The 26387-nt window shown below is 43.1% G+C and overlaps 1 protein-coding gene across 8 annotated transcripts in view; it reads left to right on the top strand.

The window, feature by feature from the left end:
* The window catches only part of LOC123509873 (chondroitin sulfate N-acetylgalactosaminyltransferase 2-like), a 168881-nt gene extending 142545 nt beyond the window's left edge, over positions 1 to 26336 (top strand). For 7 of the 8 annotated variants that reach the window (XM_045264460.1, XM_045264466.1, XM_045264464.1 and 4 more), the window contains 7 exons: positions 8410 to 8602; positions 17887 to 18051; positions 19789 to 19975; positions 20328 to 20564; positions 21018 to 21209; positions 21468 to 21622; positions 21908 to 26336. In XM_045264460.1, the coding sequence (XP_045120395.1) occupies positions 8410 to 8602; positions 17887 to 18051; positions 19789 to 19975; positions 20328 to 20564; positions 21018 to 21209; positions 21468 to 21622; positions 21908 to 22169 (1391 nt within the window). In that variant the 3' untranslated portion in view covers positions 22170 to 26336. Of the gene's footprint in view, positions 1 to 4975; positions 5112 to 8409; positions 8603 to 17886; positions 18052 to 19788; positions 19976 to 20327; positions 20565 to 21017; positions 21210 to 21467; positions 21623 to 21907 lie in introns of all 8 variants that reach the window. The other variant, XM_045264459.1, reaches the window with a different exon arrangement.
* Positions 26337 to 26387: the final 51 nt, after the last annotated feature.

The following is a 26387-nucleotide window of genomic DNA, read 5'->3' on the forward strand; positions in this document are numbered from 1 at the left end:
GAGTGGAACCCCGGCGTAGCGCAGCGGCAGCCAATCATACACGCGACAAAAGACACGAATGAATTGACCGACACGAGCTTATAATTGCTCGCCCATTGGAAGCAGCGAGGGAACTGTTTGGTAGGCTCTCTATACAGTAAATATGGCGGTGGTGCTGTGTCTTGTTGATTGTAGTAGTAGTGGTGGTGGTGGTGGTAGTTGTGGTTGTTATTGTTATTGTTGTAATAGTGGTAGTAGTAGTAGTAGTGGTGGTGGTTGTAGTATTGTAGTAGTAGTAGTAGTAGTAGTAGTAGTAGTAATAGTAATAGTGGAGGTAGTAGAGGTAGTAGTAGTAGTAGTAGTAGTAGCAGTAGTAGTAGTAGCAGTAGTAGTAGTAGTAGTAGTAGCAGCAGTAGTAGTTTTTATTATTACATTAAGCGCAATAATTTTGTTTCATTTATCACATTAAGTTGAGAATTTCAGTTTCCTTTTGTGTAATTTTATATTCCACAAGAGACTCGCGGCCGTCCCCTCCCCTCCCAACCCACCCCGCACCACACCACCCACCCCACCCACCCCAGCCACCACCAGCCTCCTGCCTCACACACGTGCACCCCACCATTGTGCCTCTGCTTCCTGCGCTCTCTCTCTCTCTCTCTCTCTTGAAAAGTGTCAGATTCGCTAGATTTTGTTCACTCTATCGAGGTCTTCATTTCTTCATGTTTCTGTATATTTTTTTTTTTTGTATAACACAAACACACACACACACACACACACACGTACTGGTTATCCATTTCACGCCTTTCAATCCCCTCCCCCCCCGTCCTTGTCTCCCTTCTTCACAGTATATGCTGAAGTAACACACACCACCACCATCTTCACCATCACCATCACCATCACCAGTCCCAGACACACGCGTACACGTTCAATACGCGTGTTCTCCCTAGTCCCTTCACGTTCCACAAACTTCTTGCACCAGTGTTTTTTCCTGTGACTCCTCCGCTCCCTTCATTCTTCATGGGCTTCGTGTTTATTTTTACGTATGTTCAGCTTTCATCTCTTAGCGACCCTCTGCACGCATTCCTCACACACACACACACACACACACACACACACACACACACACACACACACACACACACACACACACACACACACAGAAATAGATATTTATTGATCACAGTTACATTTGAAAGAAATCACATGAACGAGTTAAAAGATCAATTGACAAAACATAATCTAAAACTCACTAAAAACTAATAAAAGCTAAAAGAAATTAAAAGTACATGCAGACCAGAACTAGCATAATATCATGACAAATGTAAAAAACTTAAAAATTCTAAAAAAAAAACATTAATAAAGAAAAGTAACAGATCCACAAAAAATGGTGAAAATCTTTAAATTCAAACACACACACACACACACACACACACACACACACACACACACACACACACACACACACACACACACACACACACACACACACACACACACACGGACAAGATGAACCCTATCCCTGGCATTTCATCTGTGTTTAATCTTGAGATCGCTGTGATAAATTGATTGGATTGACTTTAACTCCCATCAATTCCATGACACGTTTTTCATATTCATTTTGCTTACTATTTGGTGGTTTTATACAGCTTCAGAAACTTATGTTGGGATTAAAATAGTGGAAGACTGACTATTTAATCTTCTGATCTCTCCACACACTCACTCATACACTGGCAACATCCTCGTCTGTCACTCTACACTGAACCGTAAAAACACCTTAAAAAAAACTCGTGAATTTAGATAAAGCCTTTCGAATTAGAGGTGATGCGCAGAAGGGTTTGAGAATACGAGATTTTGTCATTAGCACGTGTGTTGGTTTGGGTTCTGACGTGGCGTTAGTGAGTGATATACCGTTAAGGAGTGCTCTGAGACGCCGCCACGCCTCGCCTCCACTACATCAAAGGGTTTTACTTGACGTTTCTACAGTGCTAGTGGTAGGTTAACAAGGTTTCTACATTATTAACCGGAGAAACACTCTTGAGAACTGGACTAATAATCTCTGTGGCCTTTGAAAATTGTCGTGGTGAGAGAGCAAAGCGTTTTAGAATACGGAGGCTATATTATTCTCTCTCTCTCTCTCTCTCTCTCTCTCTCTGTGGTCCCGTTCTAAACCTGTCTCAGCCTCGTGACCTCGGGATGCAAAAAATAGATGAGGTTATGATTAGATTCCTAGTCCTACACACCGTCACCACCACCGCCGCCGCCGCCGTTCTGTCAGCAGGCCTACTTTTGCCCTACTTATCTCCTGGTCAGTGAGTAGGCAGGCTGAGGGTCATTGTGCTCTCTCTCTCTCTCTCTCTCTCTCTCTCTCTCTCTCTCTCTCTCTCTCTCTGGTGTGTATTGGTCATTCTCTGGGTTAGTGTGTGTGTGAACGTAGGTACTGTGTGTGTGTGTGTGTGTGTGCGTGCGTGCGTGCGTGCGTGCGTGTGTGTGCATGTGTGCGTGCGTGTGCGTGTTTATCACTGCCTCATCCGCTCAATTGGACAAACACCATTATAGTGACCATTATCTACGGTTTTCCATATGTATCACCACACTCATCACCACTCATCACCACTGCTTATCACCACCGACCCTTTACCGCCCATCACCACCACCAGTCACTGCCCATCATCACCCATCACAACTGACAGACCAACTCACTATAACCCCTCTGCCAATCATCACCAATCATCACCCATCAACACTAATAACTTCTCCTGTCACCATAGTCACCATTATCCCTCCCGTCACCACCATTGCCTCCCTCATCACCATTCAGTACTGTTGGTGCCGTATCTCCACCTGCCAGTATCTATGTCCATCATCACCAGTCAGTTCTCACCATCACCACCATTGCCACCACCACTCACCACTCATTTAGTAAAGGAAATAGCATTGAAATGATATGTAGTAGTCGTAGTAGTAGTGATAGTAGTAGTAGTAGTAGTAGTAGTAGTGGTAAGTAGTAGTAGTGGTGGTGATGGGAGTAGTAGTAATAGTAGTAGTAGTAGTAGTAGTAGAACCCGTATTAGTAGTCATGGTAGGAGTGTAGTAGTTGTGGTAGTGGTAGTAGTAGTAGTAGTAGTAGTAGTAATAGTAGTAGTAGTGTAGTAGTAGTGGTGGTGGTGGCGGAAAAAGTATTATTATTAGTAGTAGAAGTAATAGTAGTAGTAGTAGTAGTAGTAGCAGCGATAATGATAGTACTCTGCTTTTAAACCTTTCTAAATACTCGGTATGTGAACTATGGCGCTGAAAAGAACAAATACACTAGCTTTTTCTTCGTTTCTTTTGATACACAGCTGGGAGGAGGAGGAGGAGGAGGAGGAGGAGGAGGAGGAGGAGGAGGAGGAGGAGGAGGAGGAGGAGGAGGAGGAGGTGGTGGTGGTGGTGGTGGTGGTGGTGTGCCGTGGTCGTTGTCATCATTGTCGTCGTTGTTGTGGCTCTAAAAAATGGAGTCTTCGTTAAAAGATAAAGAAGTAATGAGACTGAGTGAGGAGGAAGAGGTGGCGGCGGCGGCGGAGGAGGAGGAGGAGGAGGAGGAGGAGGAGGAGGAGGAGGAGGAGGAGGAGGAGATGGAGATAGAGAAGACGACAAAGGTGAGGGTAACGGGGGAGGGGCCACACACACACACACACACACACACACACACACACACACACACACACACACACACACACACACACACACACACACACACACACACACACACACATACACACACACACACAACACACACACACACACACACACACACACACATACAGAGACAATACGAGGGTACACAAAGCAGCGGTCGATGGTGGGCGCGAGGCATTCCCGCCCTTGCGTCCCGCCCACCGAGGCCGCCCATTCCCCGTGGGCGGCCTCGAGGTCTTGTGTTCCCCCCATCGTTTGTTTGCCTGCCGGGGGACACTTCGCGACGGATTCCCTCTTTTCTCTCTCTCTCTCTCTCTCTCTCTCTCTCTCTCTCTCTCTCTCTCTCTCTCTCTCTCTCTCTCTCTCTCTCTCTCTCTCTGGCATGCAGTCACAGCAGTACTGATTTTCATTTACTTAAAAGGCAACAAAACAACAGGCTGACCTGACTCGCATGTCGCTGTGAAGAGAGAGAGAGAGAGAGAGAGAGAGAGAGAGAGAATCAATCCCTTTAGTACTGGAACGCATTTTTACCTTTAGATTTGTGTACGATTTCGTTTGCTTCAGGAAGGGTCTAGGAGGGATAGAAGATTAATAGCTAGAATCTACACTATTTTAATCCCCTACCTAAGTTTCTGAAGCTGTATAAAATCACCAAATAGTATGAATGAATATGGAAACGCGTCATGGAACTGAAGGGATTAAGGAGGTGGATAGAAGTACTGGTGGTGGATGCATTGGTGTATTTGTGGTATTAATGTATTCTGAAAGTCTTTACTCTCTCACCATCACTCTCCAAAGGTTCTAGTTGAAGATACTCGTGTTTTCAAGAGTGTTTTTTATGGTTCTGGTGATGGATTGGCAAGGTATCTAGTTTTATAGTAAAGAAACTGTCTTGAAAACCAGGCTTGTTGCTTCTGTGCCTTGGAAAATTGTCGTAGTGAGAGAGCAAAGCGTTTCTGAATAAAGGCGTTAATATCTTCAATACTGAAATGTTTTTGCCTTGAGATTTGTGTACGATTAGACCATTTTATTGACATTAGCAAGGGTCTGTGGAAGTCAGAAGATTAATAGCCCCAGCCTTCATTATTTTAACCTCTTCAGTACAGGGACACATTTTTAGCTTGAGATTTGTGTACGATTAGACCATTTTATTGACATTAGCAAGGGTCTGTGGAGGTCAGAAGATTAATGGCCACAGTGTTCACTATTCTAATCCCCCACATGAAGTTCTGAAGCTATACAAAATCACCAAATAGTATGAATGAGTATGAGAACGCGTCATGGAACTGAAGGGGTTAAATGTGGTGTTTTATCCCTTCAGGAGAGGATGATGCGCCGGGCGGGGATCGGGCGGCGGCGGCGGCGGCGTGGCGGGAGGAGGAGCAGCGGGCACACACGCAGCCTTCTCCTACAGATAGCACAACTCAAGGATCAGCTGGCCAAAGCGCGGGCTGACAGTAAGTTTTTGAAAATTTTCGTAGTTTTTATTGTTTTTCGTTCTTTTTTCTGTTTATTTCGTGTCTCTTATTCATTTTTTATTGTGTTTTATTGTTTTTTGCTTTGTGTTTATTTATCTGTGTTGTTTTTCTATTTTATGTTAGTGTTAGGTGCTCTCTCTCTCTCTCTCTCTCTCTCTCTCTCTCTCTCTCTCTCTCTCTCTCTCTCTCTCTCTCTCTCTCTCTCTCTCTCTCTCTCTCTCTCTCTCTCTCTCTCTGATGTCTTTCCCTTTGTTCCGTGTACTATCTTCTTTATCTCGTTTGTGTGTGTGTGTGTGTGTGTGTGTGTGTGTGTGTGTGTGTGTGTGTGTGTGTGTGTGTGTGTGTGTGTGTGTGTGTGTGTGTGTGTGTGTGTGTTTTGTGAGAGGATTGAGCTATTTCAATCTCTCTCTCTCTCTCTCTCTCTCTCTCTCTCTCTCTCTCTCTCTCTCTCTCTCTCTCTCTCTCTCTCTCTCTCTCTCTCTCTCTCTCTCTCTCTCTCTCTCTCTCTCTCTCTCTCTCTCTCTCTCTCTCTCTCTCTCTCTCTCTCTCTCTCTCTCTCTCTCTCTCTCTCTCTCTCTCTCTCTCTCTCTCTCTAGGTAATCAATCACACCCCTTTTTTTCAATCATCTCACCTGTAAATATTTCAAAAGATCACGTATGGAGTTGGCTCTCTTTCCGCTTCCTGGTACCAACTTCCTCCTAGCTTACTACAGTATTATAAACCCCTTCAGTACTGGGACACATTTATACCATGAGATTCGTTTACCATAAGACCATTTTATTGACACTTATAAGGGTCTATGGAGGTAAGAAGATTAATGGCCTCAGTCTTCACTATTTTAATCCCCCACACAAGTTTCTGAATCTGTATAAAGTCACCAAATAGTAACCAGAAAGAATATGGAGACGCGTCATGGTACTGGTGGGGTTAAATCTTTCTCTTTCACAAATCATGCTATTCGAGTATATAAGCTTTCCTCATCTTCTGTATTCTGTATTATCCTGTATTATCTATTCCCTTCATTCAGTCGTATGCTTCTGACGGAGGTGGGAGTTGCCAGGTAGATGGATAGGCAGGTAAGCTGATAGGTAAGCACGTAGCAGGTGGAGGTACAAGTGAAAGTGATCTTAGTAAGGATACACTCAGGGATTATATCATTTTACATATGCAGAGTTCGGGACGTGTGTTCGTGTTTACATCTTCACTCTCCAGCTTGTATTCTCAAATACTTCTGCGCTTCACTATTTCAAAAGCTTTTATTTCAGTTTACACGAGGTTTTTAGGTCTTTTTACGGTTGTAGAGGAAAAATGACAAGATTTCTACATTATCAACTGGAGAAACACTCTTGAAAACCCGCGAATCATCTCTGTGGCTTAAGAAATTAGTCATGATGAGAGAATAGAAAATTTTCAAGTGTCTTTTTATGCTTTCTAGAGGCAGAATGACAAGATTTCTACATTATCAACTGAAGAAACACTCTTGAAAACCCCGCTAATCATATCTTTGACCTTAGAAAATAGTTATGATGAGAGAATAGAGCATTTTCAAGAGTCTTTTTTATGGTTCTAGAGGCAGAATGACAAGATTTCTACATTATCAGCTGGAGAAACACTCTTGAAAAACTCCGCTTATCATATCTGTGACCTTGGAAAATAATCGTGGTGAGAGAGCTAGGCGTTTCTGAACACGGACCTAGTGCCTGGCTCAACCCTGCGCTCAGACGGTTAATAGGGACCTGTGTAGCATTTTAGCAGGGAGGGGCTTCGTGTGACTGGGTGCGACTGGGTGTGACTGGGTGTGACGGTTTGACTGTGCGTGGGACCAGACGAGATACAACTAGGAAGGACTGGACTGTTTTTTTTTTTTTTTTTTTTTTTTTTTTGCGCGCCAGACAAGCACTATTCATTTTCCTGGTTTTCGAGGTGTTTGTAGCCAGCCGCGTGTCCTTGAGGGTTAGGTACTGGTTTTTTGTTCCCGGGTTGTTTGGGGGTGGGGAAGTGGTCGGGGGGTGGGTCTTGTACTGTGCACCTTTGTCTTTAGTGTGTAAGGGGGGGAGGGGTGTGTTGGGTAGGGGTTAAGTATGTGTTTGTTTGTTGGTGTTTTGGTGGTGGTGGTGGTGGTGGTGGTGTTGTTGGTTTTCTTTTCTTTTTCTTTTCTTTTCCTTGTCTGTCTTTTTCTTTTCTTCTTTCTTGCCTTATCTTTCTTCTTTCCCTTTTCTCATTTCTCTTCTATCCTTCTTTCTTCCTTCCTCTCCTCTCCTTTTCCTTTCCTTCTTTCCTCCATCATCATCTCTCCTCCTCCTCCTCCTCCTCCTCCTCCATTACCTCACCATACACACGTCTCTAATCACTTGCTCTTACTCACCATATCTTTTCCTCCTTCAATTCTTTCCCAGCTTCCTCAGATCCACATTTGCACCTTCCTCTCACTCGCCCCTTCTCAATCTCCAACACAAGACAAACTACTACTCAGGCCAAACTCAACACAAGAAATTGCACGGTTCTGAGTAGTGGTTCTGGATGAAGACCATGTTTACCGAAGCTCATTTTGTTTGCAGTGTTTCTCCCTTTCTGAGGCAGTGCTCTCTCGGGGAGGGGGGGTAGGAAAGGAGTGTCTTTTCTCTTATCTTTTTTTTTTTTTAGTGAAGGTTTACAAAGAGCGGGAGGGAAGAAAGGCATGCTGCTTGACAGAATGTGCAGGAGAAAATATTCCACGCGACTTGAGGTACAAAAGTTTGGCTGGTTTCTTTGCGCTGCACTTTTCAGCTCTTTGTTATCCCGAGAAAGAAAGCCAAGTGAGGAAGTGTGTCTGTTCCGGATCAGAATATGAACCAGCTGCCTTGTGACTCCATGACTGGCTGGCTGGCTCCTTGGCTGGCTGGCTGGCTGGCTGGCTGGCTGGCTGTCTGGTTGGCTGGCTGACTGGTTGACTGAATGACTGACTGATGGAGTGATTGGATGACTTGAGTGTACTGACTGTGAATGAATGAATGATTAGCTAATTGACTGACTGACTGACTGACTGACTATGAGTGAATGAATGATGAGCTGATTAACTGACTGATTGACTGACAAATGAACTGATCCATTGAGTGAGTGAACTGGCTGACTGATTAAATTAAATTACTGACTAACTGAGCCATTGAGTCACTGAATGTATTTGCTAAGTACACTAACTAACATCATTTCCTAATTCACACCCACTGCTTTTATATACTAACCTTTCAACTTAACTCCATTACCCTCTTAATTCCCTAACCATGTGTTATCTTTCAGGAGCAGAGGCGGAGTCTTCTGAAGGTGGCGCCGCAGGGGGACGTAATGGTGGCGGTGGGAGTGGCGGCAGTCAGCGTGGCGGCAGCATTAACGCCAGTAGCCAAGTGGTGCCGGTGGATGGGGCGTGTGCGGCCGTGATCCAACACCAAGTGGCGCAGTCTGAGATCACGCAAGGCATCTCCCTCAACAATGAGTAAGTGATCGCTATGGGTATCTTGTCTTTTTTTAATACCATATAGGCTTTTCACGGGAGTTTGAGCTAAAGCTTTTTGGGGGTACCTCCTATCTGAAAACCCACCCGCCAAGGAACCATTACCCCAAGCAAGGAATCCCTACCTACACTCGGACCGTGGCCAGGATTCGAACCCGTGCGCTTGGAGACCTCTTGGACCTCAAAAGCGCGCATGGTTCCACTGTCTTCTCTTCTTTAACTGTATCTGAACACCGCACGACTCTTCTCTTCTCTCTTACTTTGTCCCGCTAATGTGGCCTGGCTCGTTTGTCCAGTCCCATCACTTTGAATTAGTCTCTTTACTCTTTTTTATGTAAGCTGGCGAAGGACGACATAAAACGAAATACAGTCCCACTTAGTTGCCAGTTCCCTTGCAGGTTCGAGAGTTAGTCAAAAATGGTATAAATGTCTTGAAGCCTCTTTATCTAGTCCATGAAATTCTAAAACGTTCTGCTTCCTTGTCTAGTCTTCGTTGTTTTCTCTACCTCTCCTCTGTTCATTCTTCCTCACTCTTCACTCGTCACTTTCTTTGTTTTATTATTTTTTTTTTTTTGCTTTCCTTGTCCATTTCAACCCAAAGCATTTTCCTTATTCCTTCATTCCTTCGTAACTAATCCACTGCTACCATTGTTCCCTAGTTGTCCAAGCTACCTAGTCTAGTACACTCAGACTCTAAATTATTATCCTTACTCTACCAGTCCTTGTCTAGTTCACTGCTCCTTTAGGCATTTGCAAGTTAGTCTATTATTTTTCTCGTCTTGTATACTCAGATCTTTAATTATTATCTTTATTCTGCCAGTCCTTCGTGTGTACTTCACTGCTTCTTTAGGCATTTACAAGTTAGTCTATTTTTACCTTGTCTTGTACACTTAGACTCTAAATTATTGTCTAGTTCACTACTCCTTTAGGCAATTATAAGTTAGTCAATTTCTCCCTTGTCTAGTACACTCAGATGTTAAATTATTCTCCTTTCCATCACTTCTCCTTGTCTAGTTCACTGCTCCTATAGTCATTTACTTGTCCAGGCCACTTTAGTATATTTCCAGTGTCCTTGTACGTCTAGAGTTTCCAACCTATTCAGCCTAACATTCCGGCATGCAACACGTTATCACCGTTACCTCCACACCCTCAGCAAGGCCCCTCGCCACCACTACTTCCGTCACCACATCACCAACATCACAGTCTTCACAATCCTGTCACTGCAACCATCATGTGTCATTATTGTATTATCCTTCACTGCCATTATCATCCGAGTCACCACCACATCCACTCCTCGCTGCTGCACACACACACACACACACACGCTCACTCACTCACTCACTCACTCACTCACTCACTCACTCACTCACTCACTCACTCACTCACTCACTCACTCACTCACTCACTCACTCACTCACTCACTCACTCACTCACCACTCACCACTCACTCACTCACCTCTCTCTCTCTCTCTCTCTCTCTCTCTCTCTCTCTCTCTCTCTCTCTCTCTCTCTCTCTCTCTCTCTCTCTCTCTCTCTCTCTCTCTCTCTCTCTCTCTCTCTCTCTCTCTCTCTCTCTCTCTCTCTCTCTCTCTCTCTCTCTCTCTCTCTCTCTCCACTCGTGTTTCTTATGCCGTGTGTTCGTCAAGGTTTGTCTGCCTGTGTGTGCGTTCCTCTGCTCGTAAGACGCCTCGCAAAGTTACGAGTGGATTGGATTGGAGTGTCGGGAGGAGAGCAGTTGTTGTAACCCAATCAAGAAGAAATGAAGCACGTGAGAAAGAAAGTAACAAGAATGAAGAAATGAAGGAAGTAAGATGTAGAAGAATAGATAAAGGAAGAACATGAGATACACCAAAGCAAGATAACATTGATTGCATTTCTCGAAGTGGGTTAGGATAGATGTGGATTATTCAGGATTTTATTACCATTTTTTTTTATTCCCTCGTGATTTTCTGATTGATTGATTTTTCGGAGAGTGACTTGCATTTCACTTTACGGAATGTGTTGCCGTCCTTCATTTAAGTCTACGGGTGATATTTGCCACGTTTCATTTAAGTCTCCGGTGAAAAGTTGACGATTAGTTTTCTTTTTTTTATTATTTAATTTGCTTTTAAAGAGTGTTTCCTACGTTTTTTTTTTTTTTTTTTTTTTTGGGGGGATGGGGTTCCGCAGATAATGTTTGCTGTATTTCTTCTAAGTCTACGAATGCCGTACGCCAAGTTTTGTTTAGATACACACGTAATATATATATGTATATATATATTTTTTTTTTATGTAAGAGGTGACAACTGGTCAAGGTCATAAAAGAATTAAGAAAAGGCCCACGTAGTTTCCAGTCCCCATAGATTTATCGCATTCTGTTACTGCGAACCGCTGACAGGAGGTACAAGTGAAAGTGATCTAAGTAAGGATACACTCAGGGATTATATCATTTTACATATGCAGAGTTCGGGGCGTGTGTTCGTATTGACATCCTCGCTCTCCAGCTTGTATTCTCAGACTCCACTCTCTCAAAAGGCTTTATTTCAATTTACGAGTTTTTTTTTTTTTTAGATGTTTTTTACGGTTTTAGATGAAAAGTGACAAGATTTCTACATTATTAACTGGAGAAACAGTCTTGAAAACCCAGCTAATCATCTCTGTGGTCTTGGAAAATAGTCATGGTGTGAGAACAGAGCGTTTTTATGGTTCTAGAAGCAAAGTGACAAGATTTCTATATCATCAACTGTTGAAACACTCTTGAAAACCCAACAACAACAACAACAATAAAACTATCATCAACAACAACTCCACTACCATCAACAACACCACCACCACCACCACCAACAACAACAACAACAGCAACAACAACAACAACAACAACAACAACAACAACAACAATAAAACTATCAACAACAACAACAACAACAACAATAAAACTATCAACAACAACAACAGCAATAAAACTATCATCAACAACAACACCACTACCATCACCACCACCACCACCAACAACAACAACAACAAGAACAACAACAACAGAACAACAACAACAACAACAACAACAACAACAACAACAACAGGACACACGTGCATGCATTCACCTGGGGACAATAAGAGGCTTCATTTCTGGGAAACCTAAGCTCCGTTGCATACCTACACAAAGGAAGTCTGGGAGGTGTGTGTGTGTGTGTGTGTGTGTGTGTGTGTGTGTGTGTGTGTGTGTGTGTTTGTTTGTTTGTTTGATCTGCTGCAGTCTCTGACGAGACAGCTAAACGTTACCCTACGGAACGAGCTCAGAGCTCATTATTTCCGATCTTCGGATAGGCCTGAGACCAGGCACACACCACACACCGGGACAAGAAGGTCACAACTCCTCGATTTACATCCCGTACCTACTCACTGCTAGGTGAACAGGGGCTACACGTGAAAGGAGACACACCCAAATCGAACCCCGGTCCTCTGGCTTGTCAACCCAGCGCTCTAACCACTGAGCTACCGTGTGTGTGTTTGTTTGCTTGTTTGATCTGCTGCAGTCTCTGACGAGACAGCCAGACGTTACCCTACGGAGCGAGCTCAGAGCTCATTATTTCCGATCTTCGGATCCTGAGACCAGGCACACACCACACACCGGGACAAACAAGGTCACAACTCCTCGATTTACATCCCGTACCTACTCACTGCTACGTGAAAAGAGACACACCCAAATATCTCCACCCGGCCGGGGAATCGAACCCCGGTCCTCTGGCTTGTGAAGCCAGCGCTCTAACCACTGAGCTACCGGTGTGTGTGTGTGTGTGTGTGTGTGTGTGTGTGTGTGTGTGTGTGTGTGCGAGATAAGGTAAACAACAAGCCCGAATTGCATGTCAAGGGGAGGTGCGGTGACGTGGCGGCGTGTGGCATGTGGTGTGTAGTGATGTGTGTGTGGTGTGTCCTCTTGACGGCTCCGCGCGAGGCTGGCGAGGCGAGGCGAGGCGAGGGTGAGGGGAGGCAATGATAGCGAGCGACGAGTATCGATCATTATCATTCCCGGAACTCCATAATCGCTATGATATTGTACAACCTTCAGTAGAGAGATGTATTATGCGCCTCTTCCGTATCATTAGAGAAACGATACGCAGCGTGGAGGTTGGTATTGTGGTGTCCGTCAGCTTTGAGTCATGAGGCACTGTACTCAAGGAACACCACACATGACGGGTATGTATATTTATTTTGCTTGCTTTTTGGCAATTTACACAGCTTCAGAAACTCATGTTGGGGTTTAAGATATTGAAAGCTGTGGCCATTAATCTTCTGACCTCCATAGACCCTTCCTAATGTTAGTAAAAGGACCTAATCGTACACAAATCTCAAGGTGAAAATGTGTGTCAGTATTGAAGAAGTTAAGAGATGAGAAGGAGTAAGAAAGGTCACCATGAACGCAATTGAGTGTTAGAATAGTGAGAAGTTAATTGATCTACGTACAGGTGAAAATAAACTTAGGTAAATAAAGTTAATTCTGTCAATACCCTGTGAAAACCCTGTGAAAAATATCAGTTCGGTGAATGATGAATAAAAGACATGAATTTTGAGAACAAGTAATGGGAACTGAGGAGACGTAAATGAAGGTAAAAAAATGAGTCAAACTGAAATGAACACGTCTTTTTTCATACCGGGTTTGCGTGTGCATGTGTTCCTCAACCCAATACGCGTAACTCATTCAAATCGTGCTGCTGGAACCTTGGCGTGTTTGGCGACCATATTCTGAAACCTTCCTGCTTGTATCACCGTTACCTTCTCAGCTTCTATTGGCGTGACTGTGTGTTTTTAAGGCGTTTTTTTGTGGTTTTAGAGACACATTGGTGAGATTTCTGGAATATCTACACGAGAATCACCATAAAAAGCTCTTGTAAATATCAATATAGCCTTTCAAAATAGCGGTGGTGAGAGAGCAGAGCGTTTATGAAAGTCTTCCAGCATCAGACTCTAGTTGACAGTGTGTTTCTAAGGTGTTTTTTGTGGTTCTAGAGACACATTGGTAAAATTTCTGGAATATCAACACGAGAAATACCGTGAAAATCTCTTGTAAATATCACTATAGCCTCTCAAAATAGTGGTGGTGAGAGAGCAGAGCGTTTATGAATGCGGGGTAGCCTTACTGCGTCAGCCTCGCCGTCAGTACTCGCTCCATCTCGCCTCCCCACCACACTCATCACGCCGTGGTATCTGTCTCGCCCGGGTCCCCGCCATACACATGCCCTCCCACCCCACGACATCTTTAAATACCTCCACGGGGTTGTCTCGATAATCAATAAACGTCAAGGGACACAGGAGAGAAAATATTAATAACAAAATGCGTCTCATTATAATTTAGGAAGATTATGTGCATCAGAAGTTTGAAATGTTGAAAAAGGAAAAAGTTAAAGGAAAAATATATGATCGATTTGTTGTAATTTGCTACGCTATGATTCGCTACGCCACACCACGCCACGCCACGCCACACGACCACACCACACCACACCACACAACCATACCACACCACACAACCATACCACACCACACCACACACACCACACCACACCACACCACACCACACCACACCACACCACACCACACCACACCACACACAACACCACAGTCACATGCTGCTTTCGTGACCCCCAGCTGTACCTTCCCATAGAGATGATGAGGTGTAATAGTGTAATCGAAGGGTATCACTTTTCAAACACATTATCCTCTGTTCTTTCAATCCTTTCACTTAAACAGCCTCGCAAAACTCAGTCTGCTTAACGACTGCTTAACAACAGGAGAGAAACAGTGAGTAGGAGGATGAAGAGGAATGGAAATGGTGATGATAATAGGAATAGGAACAAGAACAAGGACATCTTTTCAGGCATACAGTAGGACAGCACGACAGCAATGATAAAAAGTAACGAGCCAGTAGATTAAGATTAACAGATATATAAATTTCATAACCGTGGTGCAGCGAAGGAACTGAATGCTAGTAACAGGAAAAGGAATATAGTAAACAGGAGGAGGAATGAACGTAGACGCCAAAAAGAAGATTAAATGTGATATGCTGGAGTTCTTAAAATTGGATATCTTATGTGTGGTTCTAAGAAATGGATTTGCTGACGTTTCTAAAGAATGCATTTGCAGTGAGTGCTTCTTTCTGAGGTATAGATGTGTTGCGTGCTTGTGTGTGTGTTCCTTGCTCCTCTTACTGTGTGTGTGTGTGTGTGTGTGTGTGTGTGTGTGTGTGTTTGTGTTTGTGTTTGTGTGTGTGTTTCACAGAAGTGTATTTGTTGTGAACGCAAAGAAACTAAATTAACTGTCAATACTTACGGGAAATGTTTGTTAGAGTGTAATAGTATTAGTATTATTGTTATTAGTAGTAGTAGTAGTGGTAGTAGTAGTAGCACCAGTAGTAGTAGTAGTAGTAGTAGTAGTAGTAGTAGTAGCAGCAGTAGTAGTAGTAGTAGTAGTAGTAGTAGTAGTAGTAGTAGTAGTAGTAGTAGTAGTAGCAGCAGCAGCAGCAGCAGCAGCAGCAGTAGTAGTAGTAGTAGTAGTAGTAGTAGTAGTAGTAGTGATGGAAGCAGCAGTGGATGAAATATTTGTGTGCGAAGAAAACAACCAAAACAAGAGAGGATATTGAGCCTTTGACTAAAATAACTTCGCTCTTTACAAATAATTTAGGGAAAACTTCGCGTGACGAGGTGAAGGGGATACTTTTTTTTTTTTGCACGGCTTGACCGAAATAGATTAGCGTTGCGTGAATACTTTGCTGGAAAACTTTATACCTGACTTCAGAAGGTAGAAAGAAAAGACACCTGCAGTAAATAAATGAACGGCTATCAGTGTGTCTTTTGTGATTGGCATTGATAGAAATCTTGGGAGTTTTGCACTGTCATTAACCCTTTCAATACTGCGACACTTTTTTACCTTTTGAGATTTGTGTACGATTAGATGATTTTATTGACATTAGGAAGAGTCTATGGAGGTCACAAGATTAATGGCCACAGTCTTCACTATTTTAACTCAGAAGTTTCTGAAGCTGTATAAGATTGCAAAATAGTAAGCAGAATGAATATGGAAACGCGTCGTGGTACTGAAAGGGTTAAGAAAAGTATAAATAAACACACACAGAAAAAAAGCGCATTTATTCGAAATAGAGTAGATGGAATTGAAAAAAAAAAAATAGATCGTAAATAAAGAAATAATGATAATACAAACTAGGATTCAAAGTCACAATAAAAAAAATTAAACACAAAAACCAAGTCTGACAAAAAACAACAACTTTAGAATAGAACTGCAAGAAATTGGACAAATCTTATTGTAACCTGAAAAAAAAAGGTGAATCAAGAGAAATGAAAAAAAAAAGCGAACCAAGAGAAATTAATTAAACAAAACACACACAAAAATACGAAAAACGAAAAGAAAACAGAACTACAAAAAATGGGACAAATGTCAATGTAACCTGAAAGAAAAAAAAGTGAAGCAAGAGAAATGAACGAAATAAAGGAACAAGACACACAAAAAAATTACGAATAACAAAGAATAAGTAGGAAAAACCTGCATTAACTAAGAAATGGATGAAATGAAAGAACCAGACACAAGAAAATAGGAAAAACAGAAGGAATAAATAAAAACGTGCATTAACTAAGAAATGAACGAAATAAGACACAAAAAAGGGGAAAAACAGAAGGAATGAGTAAGAAAAAACGTGCATTAACTCAAAATGGAGCAACAGGAAATGGAGAAATGGAACACGGAACAAAAGACATAACAGCGTGGAGGAACGTTTTTTTACCCCGAGCTGGAGGTAAAATGCATTAAGGAGACGACATGAGGACAGTGGGGGGGAAGGGGGAGTGCAGGCGAGGCAGGACAAAACGCCATTGTAACCAGGCTAGGAGAGGCGGCCAAGAAACAACTCGCTGTAAACAAACACGCACTGCAACATGTCTAGGGCAAACAGCGCAGGCCAGACGCACGCTGCATGGAGTATTGGAGTCTTGTTGTTGTTGTTGTTATTGCTGCTGTTGTTGTTGTTGTTCTTTTTTCCTCTTTCTCCTTTTCCTTCTTTTTTTCCTTCTTTTCTTCTTTCTTCTCTCTTCTTCTTTCTTCATTTTCTCTCTTCTCTCTTCTTCTTTTCTCTCTTCTCTCTTCTTCTGGTGATTTTTTTTTAGGAAGGACTAACACTCTCTCTCTCTCTCTCTCTCTCTCTCTCTCTCTCTCTCTCTCTGCTACAGTGTCCTTTTAAAAGTCTTCCTTGCGTCTCCTCTCATTCTACCGTGTATCACTCCTGGCTGCCGTGTACCGTGTGCCTTCCCCCTGCCTGAGAGTACTTCCATGTCTCCTGTGCCATAACGAGTCCTTTCCCTCCTCTTCCTTCGTATTTTTCTTTTTTCTTTGTGCCTTGGACCATTGGTTAATATTTGATCAGTACACAGTCTTTCGTATCTTGGAAAAAATGAGGTTGTGTGTGTGCGTATGTGCGGTACTTGATGGTTCCTTTGCTTCATAGTTCTATAGCTTTCGCATCTTAGAAAAATTGAGGCTGTGTGTGTGTGTGTGTGTGTGTGTGTGTGTGTGTGTGTGTGTGTGTATTTATGTACAGTAGGTACTTGATGGCCTCTTGCTTCGCGGCTGTACCTATAGTGTGTGCTTGTCATATGCTTGTCTTTTCTTATGTTCTTAATAGCCTTAGTCTTTGGCGTCTTAAGATTTGATAAAATGAATAATGTGAGTAAAGAATGATTAATGTGAGTCAAGAAGGTGATGGTGGTAGTGGTAGTAATGGTGGTGGTGGTGATGGTGGCAGTGTCACAGAGGAAAGGAAGAGAGCTTAAAGTGCCACAGAGATGAATGGAAAATTATGTTAGTTTTCTTTTTCTTTTTGTTTTTTATACTTGAAGTTTTAATTACGTACATGAGCTACTCTGAGGTTTGTGGTAAAGGTTATTATTAAATGTAATTAGATAAACACACACACACACACACACACACACACACACACGGAAAGAGAAAGAGTGTGTTATTTTTATCGGCTTCATCAATTCACAATGAGACTTTAACTTGTGAATAGCATTTAATGGCATTCTGGTGAAGCTTTACGTAACATCAAAACTTTAGGTACAATTTTGACTCATTTCTTCTTTCTTCTTCTTCTTCTTCTTTTTCTTTCTTTTCTCCTTTTTCTTCTTTTTTTCTTTTTCTTCTTTTGTCTTTTCTTTTTTTTTCCTGTTCTTCTTGTTCTTGTCCTCCTCCTCCTCCTCCTCCTCCTCCTCCTCCTCCTCTCCCTTCTACAGGTACGAGGTCGTTCCCTTCTCACACTTCACCTGGTCCCGCGTGTACCCGTCTGAGCTGGGCCTCGGGAAACGCGTTGTGGAAAAGCCCATTGGATTCAAGAGGCGAGACATCCTGGCCGCCCTCACCGCTGCCCTCGACCACCTCAACACCCCCGTCCCCGCCAGGTGAGGACAGGCCGTGCTGGTGGTGGTGGTGGTGGTGGTAGGATTGTTGGTAGTAATAGTAGTAGTGGGAATAATAGTGATAGTAGCAGTAGTAGTAGTTGTAGTTATAGTGGTGGTAGTGGTAGTAGTAGTAGTAGTAGTAGTAGCAATAGTAGTGGTGGTGGTGTTTAGTTGTGATAACTAGTAGTAGTAGTTATAATAGTAGTGGTAATAGTAGTAGTAGTAGTAGCAGTAACAGTAGTAACAGTAGTAGTAGTAGTAGTAGTAGTAGTAGTAGTAGTAGTAGTAGTAGTAGTAGTAGTAGCAGCAGCAGCAGTAGCAGCAATGATATCCCAAATGATACGTAATATTAGTTGCAGTAATAGAAACACACACACACACACACACACACACACACACACACACACACACACACACACACACACACACACACACACACACACACATGTACGTAATTAAAATTAGTAATCATCATGAAATATATGATCTTGTACCCGCCACAATCTACCTAGTGATACCAATTACAGGAATAACAATATAATAATGATAATAATAATAATAATAATAATAATAATAATAATACAAAAATGTCAAGACACACAACACTCCTAATGACTTTATTGAATTACACTTACCTACATAAAAAAAAGAGAATTCGCTTAATAAATTAAATTACTTTACTTCCTAATTATTAGAGAGAGAGAGAGAGAGAGAGAGAGAGAGAGAGAGAGAGAGAGTTGGGGAGTGTGGCGATGGAGTGATAAAGGTAGACAGGACGATGGTAATTACCTAGAAACCTTGTGTCTGCCTGCCTGCCACCCCTCACCCCCTTTTATATCCTGTAGGGCTCTAGGTAGTCCAGGTTACAGGGGACAACACTGGGCTGGGACTCTCTCTCTCTCTCTCTCTCTCTGAAGATGTAAGCTGTTGTTTGCTAAAAATTTTGGATCATATCACAGTATTTGGCATCTTAAGATAAATATGTGTGTGTGTGTGTGTGTGTGTGTGTTTAGAATTTTACTTTTGCATTAGTTTATGCTGCTGGTGAAATTGATGGCTGTACTTGTCACGCCTTTCTTGTTATTCCCTTCAGTAGTGGGATGCACTTTTACCATGAGTTTTGGGTGTGATTGGACTATTTTATTCACATTAGCAAGGGTCTATGGAGGTCAAAAGATTAATGGCCAGAGTCATCACTATTTTCATCCCCCACATAAATTTCTGAAGCTGTAGAAAATCATCAAATAGTAAGCACAATGAAAACATATCATGGTAGTGAAGGAGTTAATGTAATGACTGTACTTGTCACACCTTCCTTATTAATATGATGGCTGTTTTTTGTCACATCCTCCCTGTTAACCCCTTCAGTACCATGATGTGTTTTCATATTCATTCTGCTTACTATTTGGTGGTTTTATACAACTTCAGAAACTTATGAGGGGGATAGAAATAGTGAAGACTGTGGCCATTAATCTTCTGACCTCCATAGACCGTTGCTAATGCCAATAAAATGGTCTAATCGTACACAAAACTCAAGGTAGAAATGTGTCCCAGTACTGAAAGGTTTAACACTACAACAAAAGCTTGGGGATTAAAATAGTAAAGACTGTAGCCACTAATCTTCTGACCTCCATAGACCCTTCGTAATGCCAATAAAATGGTCTAATCACACCCAAAACTCATGACAAAAATGCACCTTAGTATTGAAAGGGTTAAACTTGACTTCCCACTGCTCAGGTTCACCGTGGATGACTTCGTGGAGGGCATGTACCGCACGGTGGCCACCAGCGGCACTCAGTACGAGCTGGTGTTCCACGACCGCCAGGCCAACCAGTCGTGGCACCAGTACCGAACTGTCACCCTCATGAGACCCTTCGCCCCGCTGACTGTGGTGACCCGCGACCCACACTCCACCAGGCAGATGGTGTGTGTGTGTGTGTGTGTGTGTTTTACATAATAGAGAAATCTGGCCAAGGGCAAAAAAAAAAAAAAAAAAAAAAACCCCACTGAGGTGCCAGTCCCTCAACAAGTTAAATAGGTAGATATTCGGAAGATGACTCCAAGGATGGTATAGGTGGTGTGTGTGTGTGTGTGTGTGTGTGTGTGTGTGTGTGTGTGTGTGTGTTTGTTTATCACAATATTTCTAACTTAAGCAATAAAACAAGTAAGGAGCCATTGATTTTACTGTCCTGTCCCTTCACCAAGTATACATGTAGTGATGTGCAGTGGGGTTCAATCAGGTGATCCTCAGTGACCCCAGTGCTGTGTGCCAACAGATCAACATCATCCTGCCACTGTCTGGCCGCATCGACACCTTCCGAGGCTTCATGGACAAGCTGGGCAGCATCATCCTGCGCCACGACCGCCGCCTCTTCCTGACAGTGGTGTATTTTGGCCACGAGGGTCTGCAGGAGGTGAGGAACATCATTACCTCAGCCTCCAAGGAAGCTAAGTTCAGGCACATCAAGCTGCTCACCCTCAATGAAACCTTCTCCAGGGGCAAGGCGCTGCAGGTGAGTCGGTGCCGCCAGACATACAGTGAATAGTTCCTCTTTCTCTCACATGATCTCTTTCTTGAGCAAGGCTGTGGTTTTAGAGATATATTGCATTAAGAGGATGTGAAATCACTCTTGAAATTACCTCTCTTCTGTATTTTTTAGACAGTATTAAACTGAAATTGTGTTACAGAAATTTGAGTTATAAGAGACTGTAGATGGAAGTTTGAACATAATAGATTGGATATCATGAGTTTTTTTTTTTTCTGCTTGGATGTGGAGCAGCAGTTGTTTGCTACATGTATCTCCTTTCTTGTGATTCAGAATATGTAACTTCTGGAGGAAATATTCCATCTGACTGCAGTGTATCATGGCACTGAAGGACTGCTCTTTGCATGGAAACAATAGGGTGTTTTATGTTACTTCTGGTGTGTGTGTGTGTTTGTGTGTAATGTCTGCCTTGTGGTGCAGGTTGGGGCCACACATTGGTCGAAGGGTGACGTGCTGCTGTTCATGTGTGACGTGGACATTGTGTTCAGCACTCGGTTCCTGGAGCGTTGCCGCCTCAACGCCTCACCGGGGCGCTCTGTGTACTACCCTGTGGTGTTCTCCCTGTACAACCCCAGCGTGGTGTACCCGCTACAGGGCAAGGCTGTGCCGCAGGTGGGAGGGAGATACACTTCAAGGCATTTGTCTTACCATTAGGTCAAGGAATGAGGAGTTCAAGCTTGAAGTTATATTCATATAAGATAGAAAAGAATTGGTCCTCAAACACAGTGGTTCATGAATGGACTAGACTGTTTCCAAGTTATTAGTTCCGCATTGATAGTGACCTCTAAATGAAGGTTAGGCATGTACATGCATGGATTAGGATAGTGACACTGTGCTGTGTGTTGCCTGACTGGTGTGTTGTGCCTGCAGGAGCTGGACCAGTTGGTGATCTCCCGGGACACTGGCTTCTGGCGGGACTTTGGCTATGGGATGACCTGCCAGTACCGGTCAGACTTCCTCAGTGTGCAGGGGTTTGACGAGGACATCATCGGCTGGGGTGGCGAGGATGTCCTGCTGTACCGCAAGTGAGTGGTTGCTGCCTCTGGTGACTTATCCACATTGCCCTTAAGTGTGTGTGTCTTGGTGCAGCTTGGCATGGAGCTGTGAAGTGAGCATATATTGCTGTGTGTGTCTAGGTTCAGCCTGATGTGGAGCTATGGAATGAGTACATAATTGGTGTGTGTGTCTTGGTGCAGCCTGGCATGGAGCTGGTGAGTGTTGGGACTGGTAGAGGCAGTGTGGTGTACTGACACAGATGACAGTGTGACAAGTGTGCCTGAGTGAAGCTGACTCTCCTGCTTTGTGTCCAGGTACGTCAAGTCTCGACTGTCAGTGATCCGTTCCACCGACCCGGGAATCTTCCACCTGTGGCACCCCAAGGAGTGCTCCACCTCCCTCTCTGCTGACCAATATCGTGCCTGCATCACCTCTCGCGCCCTCAATGAAGCCTCCCACGCCCACCTTGGCCTCATCGCATTCAAGGATGACCTGGGCAAGCATCCCCTTGGTGCAGAGGCCTTGACAGGCGGTGGTAGCAACCTGGAGGAGCAGCAACTCAAGGCTGAGATGTGAGGAGCGGAGGACAGGGACACATGGCGCGCACACACACACACACACACACACACTATGGACAAGAACACATTGAGTTCAAAAGATATATAATGTTGGTGTTTTTGTTATTTCTCACCCAGACTAATCTTTGGTGTCATTAGTTCCTCGGCCAGAGTCTGTCCACCACACAATGTTTGGAGACTTGCTATCTTCTCTTCATTATTGTTTCCCATTCATTGTCACATAATTATCACAAATATAATCATTAGTGCATACAATTTAACAGGTCTTATACCTCCCTCAGTGTTTGTGATGATAAGTCTTACGGTAAATAGTTTTTTCATCATGGAGTATTGCAGTGCACATTTTTGAATTGTGTTAAGGAATGAGTGTTGCCATGTTGCACCCGAGTGTTCCTGAGCCAACACTTCCCACCAGTGTAAGTCTGAGGTGGTGTTTGGCTGAAGGAAGGCAAGGCAGCCGCTCTACACTATTGGAAATGTTACTAATAGAAATAAAGAATGTGTATTCACAGATTTGAATAGAAAATATCTTAGGAATTTTTTTTCAGGATGGAGAATACATGTTTGTGTTGAATGATGCAGTTTATATGTGAGATTTCACTTCATTCATTCCCTGAAATTTTACACACACACACACACACACACACACACACACACACACACACACACACACACACACACACACACACAGACACTAAAGGTCAAAGTGTGCGAGTGTTTGAATCAAAATGGACCAGAGTAGTGAATCAGCTTTGCCTATCCAGACAGCTCACTGTGTTTGGTGCATCAAATATTAATGATTACAGTGGTGAATGTTGCCCAGAATATGTATGAACAAAGCTACTCTTAATATAGGTTGTCACCACCGTGCTGCAACACTCAGGGCAGCTGCGGTGTGTGTATCATGTAAAGTAAGTGTTGACATGCTGGCACACCACTCTAATGACATTTACTTACTTTATGTTGTGCAATTCTAGACCGTGATAATTAATTTTCATGTTAAGCAGAAATGATAATTTCTACAAACCCTGCATGCAGATCCAACAAACTTTTGAATAGGGAAATATTGTTTAGTACTTTTGCAATGTGTATAGCCAGATGTCTTGTATCTGCTATTATTAAGAACACAAATTTTATATGAACATGACAACACAAACCTGTAATGCTTCTGTACAGGAAAACTACAATGTCCCATACACACACACACCACTTAGATACATACACCCATATACACACTCTATCTGATTTTGTATGTAAATTGATAGATATTTCTTTCAATCTCTACTTGGACTCCTAATCTGCTCATAATATAAGTGCTTTACTGAATTGATGTGCGAGTAGTACCATCGGTGTGTGAGCTAGTCATGGCGGTAGTGTTGTGTGCTGCTGGAGGGAGCACAGTAGTGGTGGTTGGCTGGCCCGGGTCCTGTTGGCCCACCATGCTGCACAGCTGCTCACGTGGAGACAGCCCCAGGTGGCCTCAGGTGGCTCTTGGCAGCACAGGGGCATCAGCACTGTGCTTAACAGGATATCTTTTACTCTGCTGTTATGTCTGTTACACTTCATGGATTTCTATTATCAGTACAATTCTGAAATGTGTTTTTACCTTATAATTTGACTTGTTGCATTCTAAGCAGGTTACTTGTTACCAGTGAAAGGATTATTCACACTTGGTAATCAAACAGTGCGACGTTTTGCTAATATTGAGAATTTCATAGCTTATGTACTTTGTTTCTTTTATTTTGAAATTGTTACCAGTATTGTTTCTGTGTATTGGTCCAGATGTACTGGTACCTTACATGACAAAATTGTTATTTTACTCACTCCTTTTGTTTCTGGATACACATATGTTAAGGCTAATTCTCTATAAGCACAGGCCAAGGCAGTCACTTGTGGCAGAGGTGTGGCAATAGGCAGGTGAGGAGCAGCTGTGACGGGATGAATATGGTGCGCCGGCAGGGACGCATCGCAGGGAGGCCAATGTAGTTCTTTGACTTGTCACTTCCAAGTATAGTGAGATGAAGTTGACCTGATAGTGTTAAGGTTCATACCGAGAAAAGGGCATAAGTCAAAACAGCACAGCATACAAGTTCAAAAAGAGATGCTAATTGGATGTCAGTTCCTAACGATTGGCATTAGTGCAGAGACAGACAGACAGACAGACCAGGCTATGCAGGGTGGCAAGAGTACACAGGCTGCTCCCCCACGGCAGCCATTGTGGGAAGGTCCAGAGCAAATCTAAACAGTTGTTGTAAGATTGATGTTCTTTGTTTGACTATTGGTGGATATACTATATATATTAATATATATATTTATGATGAATTTTATGAAGTGTTTGTTATTAAAGTTGCTAAAGGGAAATCCAGGGGAGGCAGTGAGGGAGAGCAGACACAGGCTGTGCTTCACTAGGGGCCCTCACCATGCCAGTCACTCATCACTCATGCATTGCTTATTTGTATCAATGAATTCATGTAGGCAAAGTTTTGTACATAGCATTGCAACACAATTAGGAAATTACTTCCATAACACTCTACCTTCCTGCTCTTTGAGGGCCCCTGGACTCCTTCCCAGTCCTCTACTCTCACTCACCAGCAGGGGTGTCCCGAGGGGCACCCGCTGTGGGCAGGCCGAGGTGACGCTGACCGCCCGTCAGTAGTCACTGTAGTGTTGGGTGAGAAGTGTGTCGTCTCTCTATGTAAGTGTCAGTCTCTGCCGCAGATCTGCCCGCTGGTGCAGGTCTTGGTGGTGGTGGTCAGAGGTCCGGCTCCTCCTCCCGCTGGAATGTGGAGGAGGAGCACCAAGCCTGTGATCCAGTCTTCCCGTCTTCCATAGGCTAAATCAACATCTGTATCTTTTACAAGTTAACTGTAAGGAGTTTTCATCTTTTTATGAATCTTACCAAGCAGCCTTAGGCATACTGTAGAGTAAACACACACACACACACACACACACACACAAGATATAAAAAGGTGTACAAAATTATAAGGAAATGATATGCTATACTTCCCAGTTCATCAATATTATAACTGAGCCTCAGAGTTTGAGGTGTTTGGTCCAGTGGCACGTACTGGAGGTTACATGTATGTTTGCTACTCTGTAATTGTACTGTGTGGCCGGATGCCGTGAATAGTCATGTCGTACCGTGAGATTATCTGGTTTGTATTTTCACTAGACTTGTCACTCATATTCCTTTTTCTTATTTATCAATTTGTTCAATGTTCAGCAGCTGTTGCCTCCACTCTGCCCCCTCCCCTCCTGGCTGCCACTGTGTGTTGCTTGTCTTCCATAGCCATGCCAGGGTGACCATGCCACCACCACCACCACCACTGGTACATACCCTGTAAAGATCGTTGTTACTCTGTGGCCAGACATTGGCATGGCATGAACCAGCTATGTGTGTAGCAAGAGCCTGGACCCAGAACACAGTTACTTATTGAAATGTTTGGCACTGTGCACTGTGGTGTTGACATGAGGCACAGTTGGAGGGGGTGGCGTGGAGGCTGCAAGACTCCAGAGGTTCGTCCTGCATGTGTTTCAGCCGTGAATGTAATGCCTGGGAGAAATAGTGAGCAGGTTTCATACTAAACTTTATCAAAATAAAGTAGAGAACATGGTTCTTATCAACAGAATTCAATATAATATGTAACTGACAGACCAAAATCATCTTACTGAGGCACAGTATGGCATAGCAGGATTTGCATTTGTGTGAAAATATTTATTTGTTTTTTTGACATCTCACATTTTTGCTCCTGTCCTGCCTCATGTCAGTCCTCTTGTACCACTGTGTAAGGGGGTTACTGGAATATCCCTGCATGTGTGGCAAGATGAGATGCACATGCTGGTAACCCCTCCCTGAGGGCACCACCACCACTGTGGTGTGTACTGTGGTGTTCCTGCCCGTCACACTGAACCCCAGTGAAACATGATGTGGGTTCTCTTTGCAATCTTTGTTTTCCATTTTATATATATATATATATATATATATATATATATATATATATATATATATATATATATATATATATATATATATCATCATTGAAATGTGTATACTACAGTCACATTGCTTGACTCTGTAATATATTCAATTAAGTTATTGAGAGAAATTTTGTAAATTGCTATGGTAAGTTTGAAATGGACAATAATAAGTGTTTGAGCTGTACAAGACGTTGTTGTTGAACCCCTGACTGTTGTGTTGGCCCATTCACTCATCACT

This window comes from Portunus trituberculatus, chromosome 27, assembly GCF_017591435.1.
Source record: "Portunus trituberculatus isolate SZX2019 chromosome 27, ASM1759143v1, whole genome shotgun sequence".
NCBI classification, from domain to species: domain Eukaryota; kingdom Metazoa; phylum Arthropoda; class Malacostraca; order Decapoda; family Portunidae; genus Portunus; species Portunus trituberculatus.